General features: G+C 35.8%; 1 protein-coding gene across 1 annotated transcript in view; it reads right to left on the bottom strand.

Annotated features, from left to right (window-relative positions):
- The window catches only part of LOC107600891 (E3 ubiquitin-protein ligase NEDD4-like), a 72,392-nt gene that overhangs the window by 20,910 nt on the left and 45,455 nt on the right, over positions 1 to 6,027 (bottom strand). Inside the window, exons 13-15 of the mRNA XM_016292868.1 lie at positions 4,158 to 4,214; positions 3,132 to 3,266; positions 2,382 to 2,552 (exon numbers count right to left, since the gene is read on the bottom strand). Of these exons, the coding sequence (XP_016148354.1) occupies positions 2,382 to 2,552; positions 3,132 to 3,266; positions 4,158 to 4,214 (363 nt within the window). The remainder of the gene's footprint in view (positions 1 to 2,381; positions 2,553 to 3,131; positions 3,267 to 4,157; positions 4,215 to 6,027) is intronic.

Raw genomic sequence — 6,027 nt, 5'->3', positions numbered from 1 at the left:
GCAAATAGTGCTTTCATCTAACGTTAATCACTAAAAAGCTGTCACTCACTTCAATTTATCGCAATCTCACGATTCCGTGAACTGCAAACAATATCTTATTTACATCGTGTCTATGTGTGGCGTTTAGCATTCAGTGAATTCTGACCGTGTCACCCTGTATCTATTTATATATTTCTTTATTAATATATTATTATTATCTTATATTAACCATTTGCACACACGAGCATTATCCGGCTCCGCTCCTCCCGACCGCAGACGCAGGTTTACAAGCCACTTTTTCCAGCGTTTTTCAATCAATTTCTTGGCTTTGCCCACTTATGAGCAACACATTTTTGTACACGATAAAAGCTCCTTGTGGTTTCTCGGTTTGTCCGATTTGAGCATCCATAAACAACGCAAAACACTGGCATTTTGAGTTTCTGCTAGTGATTTCTATGGAGAAAAATCACTTCCTGCCCTCCAGCTGCGCGTCATCAGAATCACTTGATTGCAAACTACCTATTGCAGAAAATCACACGATTAATCGCGATTAAAAATTTTAATCATTGCCTAGCACTAATTAAAAAAAAAAAAAACTAAATAAAGAACCCTTTGGCTACTGCAAAAAAAATTATTTTTAAGAATGTATGACTGTTTGGACATTTTCCTAAACTTTTTTCTATCAGAAACGCTTAAAACAAAAACCATAACAACAGCACTAAACAGAAATAACAGGAAACAAAAACTATAACAACAGCACTAAACAGAAATAACAGGATTTTCTTTTTTTTTTCTTTTACTGTGCATCAAAGTGAATTAAATTAACTTGAATTGATAGGTCTGGAGCAGATGGGTCTGGAAATTGTCTCTCAACTGATTTGGCTTTTGGGACATCAGACTTTCATAATCAAACTGATCCATGCAAAATGCAAGGGCTACGACTCAGCTGTTCAAACCTAAAGAAGCCAGTGGCAGTGTGCATAGAATGAGATTCTGATTTCCTATTTTGACCAACTGTGTGTGGATATTGTCATTATATTACACTGCACTGTTGCAATAAAACAGGTGTGAAACCTGGTTTAAAATGAACACTGACTACCACCAAATGTGATGAAATAACTGTCTTTGTCAATTGCATGAATGATAATCTGAATCTTACATATGTGTCACGATTCAAATCAAAGACACACAACATGAAGGCAACATATGTCGACACTTGAGCTTTGTGCAAGCAACATTTACCTCAGAAGTTTATCTAGAAGGAATACATATAATAAATATTCCTCACATTAAGCCAACAAAGTTAAAATATGAGGAACAAAACCACAATATGTATGAGGCAAAAAAACAAAACAATGACTGGCACTGTTGTCACTAATTTGCAGAGGAAGACAAACAAAGTAAAATATGGCAAGGACAAGTGTCAAGTATAAAATTACACAAAAAAAGAAAAAAATGTAAAAAACTAAAAGTTAATATAATGACAGAAAAAATGAAAGAAGTTAACACTTATCAGCAAAGATAATTTAAATTGTTCAAAAGTGACAGTAAAGACCTTCATAATGTTTATGGATTATATAATCAATTTTTATATATTCTACTCATTTTAATACCTAACAATCGTTCTAATCATTCATGTTAATAGATGATTTCCGAAGGATCATGTGACACTGTAATGATGCTAAAAATTCAGCTTTGCATCATGGGAATAAATTACATTTTAAAATACAAAAAAAATGGAGAACAGTTATTTTAAATGGTAATAATACTTTACAAAATGACTGTTTTAGTGTAAATGCAGCCTTGGTGAACATAAGAGACTTCTTTTAAAAACAAACAAAAAAAAATCTTACAGACCCCAAACTTTTGAACAGTAGTGTAAATAATATAAATCAAAAATAATTTGGCAACAATAGTCAGAAAAACTGTATAAAAATACAAAGAAATTAAACAAAATACTGGTTAATCACAGCCAAGATTTTTTGAGACGAATCAAACAGTTAAAAGGAACTCGGTCATCATTTGCTCGCCCTTAAGTTGTTCCAAAACTGTATGAGATTCTTTCTTCTGTTGAACACAAAAGACATTTTGAAGAATGTTGGTAATCAAAGAGTGGCTGGTAGCCATTGACTTCCATATATGAAAAAAAATACTATTTAAGTCAATGGTTACCGTCAGCTGTTTGGTTACCAACATTCTTCAAAATATCTTATTTTGTGCTCAACAGAAGAAAGAAACTCATACAGGTTTGGACCAAGTGGAGGGGAAGTAAATGATGCCAGATTTTCCATTTTTGGGTGAACTATCCCTTTAATACATGGACTGGAATCAGGTGGAGGGGCAAAGTAAATGGAAAGAAGGAAGTTAGGGGACAAAATAGAGGGAAATGAGGATGTTCTCACCTCTAGCGGGGAAGAGAGAGTGACGGTGGGGGAACTGAGGCTACGGGGTCTGCGCACTTGAGGTTCGCTTAGATGGCCGCTGGTGGAGGAAGGGGTGGAAGCGGGGGGCGTGGCTGCTGTAGCGCCCCCTACTGCCGCAGCTGAGGTACTGGCTCCATCTTCAGTGTGCTGCTGGTCAAAGAAAGGGATCAATTAGCTAGTCACCACAAGGTCTTGTCCAAGGGCACGCCGTCCAACACTGAGTCTGCATTCAAGGTTTAAAAGGGATCCAGAATGGAGAGCAAGGTCTAAAATTCTGTATTAGGAAATTAATGCTATTAAACTGATCAATAATTGTAAGGTTTCATTTGATTGTGGGGACAAACATAGAAGTCTGATTAAGTCTGAATATTTTAAGGAAATTAAAAGATCGGAGATCAGTTAAATAAGCCTTTTATCTGGGCGATAAAAAAAACGAAGGATGAAGAATAGAGAGTTTACTACCACAAGGAACAGAAAGATAAGATATAGATCAAGAGCAACCAGAGTAGCAATAAATAGATCAACAAAACACGAAATAACATCCAGACATTGTGATGGGACAAGTACACAAGATCATGGAAGCACAGATAAAGGCAGAACAACAAAAAGACGATGGGATTGATAGAGAAGAGAAGAACCATGGAAGACATTTCGATTTGACAGTGGATGATGCTGGAAAAACATCGGAGGATGAACAGACCTCCGTTAGCTTTAGCTAGGCTTTGCTACCTGCAGAATGGGCCGCGTCCAGGTTGTGCTACGGTTGTTGTGGTTGACGTAGTACATTCGTCCCTTGTTGTCTTTGCGTTCCTCCCAGCCTGGCGGAAGGCCTGGTGTGGTCAGGGCGTAGGAGGCCGATGGAGACTGAACAGAGTGAAAAGAACAGATGAGTTTGCATATTCACAAAACAAAGCAGCAGGAGAAACTTGCTGATATTAAAATCTGTATCACTGTCAGTTCTGTTACAATGAATGAATATGTATAGATTTTATATCAGGGTCATATCTGTAGGAGAAGCCTTGTTAACTGATATGACATTCAATATGATGAGTGTGGGAATACTGTACACTTAAAACCAGAATACTAACACAAATGTAGATACAAATACACCTAAGCACAACTAAACACAGCATCCAAAACAAACTCCACACAAGGTGACATGCTTTAATAGTATTATGGATACATTAGAAATGCATCCGATAAATATGTCTGGGTGAAAATGGACAAGTGGTGGTATAAATCGATCCCTCACAATCTCTAAATTTATAGACATACACACTAAAAAACTGGAATAAAATGAAAAAAAGAAATTATGAAATGCGATGTCTCACCAAATAAAGAGTGCTCTCAATAAAAAAAAAAGGCTAAATTAAACAGTATATGCGCAAAAAGTATACACTTATAAATATAAATTAATATCATAAAATAAATTACATTAATTTAAAATAATAATAATTATTATTATTCTTAACCATCTTACTAGAAATTGAAATAAATTAATGGAAAAAAATAAAATAACTCACAATCTCTTATATCGCATTAAAGAAAGCTCCTAACAAAAATGTACACATTTATTAAAACAAATGATGAATTTATAAAAGAAATTATATAAATAAAAATGTATATAAATTAAGTAATAAAAATTTTATTATATTAATAATAATGAATATACTTAACACCTCTAAATAAATAAATCAATCAATAAATAAAGAAGAAGAACCAAGAAGACACAAATGTACAACATGTGGACTTTACCATGGTGTCCTCAACGCCTGTGACCGTTTGTGCTCTTGTTCGTCGGGTCTGGGAGCTCTGCTGGACAATAACAGCTGCTTTTAGACGGGGCGGGCAATTGCCCTGTTTTGGGCCAGTGGGAGAGGGGAAATGAGGGCAAATGGAAGGACAGGGTCAGCCAGAAAGTGTAACGAAGAGAAGATGGGGAAGTGATTTCAGGGTGGTTTTGGTTATTTTAGGTGATTTTTGATGGCTGAAGGGGGTAATTTTGTGAGAGGTAAACTGCAGTGTGACGTAAGGATACAGTAACCCAAAAAACTGGTGTAACGAGGTGTGATTAGATGAACTCCAGAGAGTGGATTTAATTTGAAATCACTGTTGGATGATTAGAATTGAGAACACATTAAAGAGTGATAGGAGAGTGAAAGAAATGCCCAGGTGCATATTTGTAGAAATTACTTAATTTGCAATTAAGAAATGATTACAGTGCCAACATTTTGTTTTTGTCTTATAATGACAGTAAATCATTACATGATTTTCATTTTGTGTGAACCATTCCTTTAATATAAGTCATACTGTAAAATCGTAGCGAAGCTCATTAAAATGAAACTAAAATAACTAATCAATAAATACGTGTGTAATATACTCGTATGCTTACCGATCCTGCATTTATTTGATCAAAAATCCAGTAAAAACAGAAATATTACTACAAACTGTTATAACAGTTTTTTATTTTAATATCTTTTAAAATGTAATTTATACCCGTGATGGCAAAGCTAAATTGAGCAGCCATTACTCCAGTCTTCAATGTCAGAAATCATTCTAATATGCTCTAATCATTTCAAATATTACTGTTTTTACTGTATTTTTGGTCGCTTTCATAAACGCAGCAATAATAATGACTGATTGTAACTGAGACTGTCCTGAGATTAAATTGTGTCCACAATGACAGATCTAAAAGGTTTCCAAGAATCATCCAAATAAGTAGCTTCCTTCAGCATTTCAAACTGACTCATCAACTATAAAAACCGAGGAAACGACACCTGGGCTAGTATCCGACTGGCACTCCGAGTTTACATTTCAAATACCGAAAGAGTCAACTCTCACAGAGACAATGAAATGCTTTCCATCTGCTTCTACATGGATGTAATAGCAGACACTCTTATCTCAAACAGGGCAATCCGATTAGCCATCCACTCAAGTAATGATTGCACATTTCCACTCGTGTGAAATGTCAGCCTCCTCGCACACAGGGACAGGAAGTGTGGGGGGAAATGCCACCTCTCACCCACGCTAATATCAGACAGATTTGCTGTGACTATAGCGAAATCCCTCATCTGCAGCTCTCAGAAGCACTTCACAGCCAGAGAGAACCAGGCCACCAACCAATCGGCCTCTTGTCAGAATAAAGTAGACACGAAGCATAAAGGACATGGAACGGGCCGCTATTTAAAGCGGATTCAGGCGGATGAGGAAAAGCAATTTTTTCCCCCCAGTGTAAAGGAAATGTTACTTCAAAGCTTCAAAGTTCACGAATGTTGTTGAAGTGGGGAGTTAAAAGATTAATGTGACTACTTTATATTCAAACTATTCAAGTGGACAGACTTTGGGCATTTAAGACTGCTCTTTTAAATGATCCCAAGCATTAGGAGATGCTTTGAAGAAGTTAGGAGAAGAAGAATAAAAGCTTCCAGAGTGATTCAGGTAAATCAGGGACTGAGAGAGATCTCATCCATGTCATTTTATATCAGTATGACTTACTTTGTTCAGAGGAACAGAAAGGAAAATATTGAGAAGGGCAAAAAAGGTACAAGTAGCCCCTGTGAAAAATATTCAAAGTACAGATGCCATATAATTTAAGAACCTTTTTTAAAGAAATTAATACTTTTAT

The sequence above is a fragment of the Sinocyclocheilus grahami genome, unplaced genomic scaffold (assembly GCF_001515645.1).
Source record: "Sinocyclocheilus grahami isolate Dianchi unplaced genomic scaffold, SAMN03320097.WGS_v1.1 scaffold294.1, whole genome shotgun sequence".
In the NCBI taxonomy this organism is placed as follows: domain Eukaryota; kingdom Metazoa; phylum Chordata; class Actinopteri; order Cypriniformes; family Cyprinidae; genus Sinocyclocheilus; species Sinocyclocheilus grahami.
The sequence above is the reverse complement of the archived record's forward strand: the minus strand, read 5'-3'. Positions and strand labels throughout refer to the sequence as shown.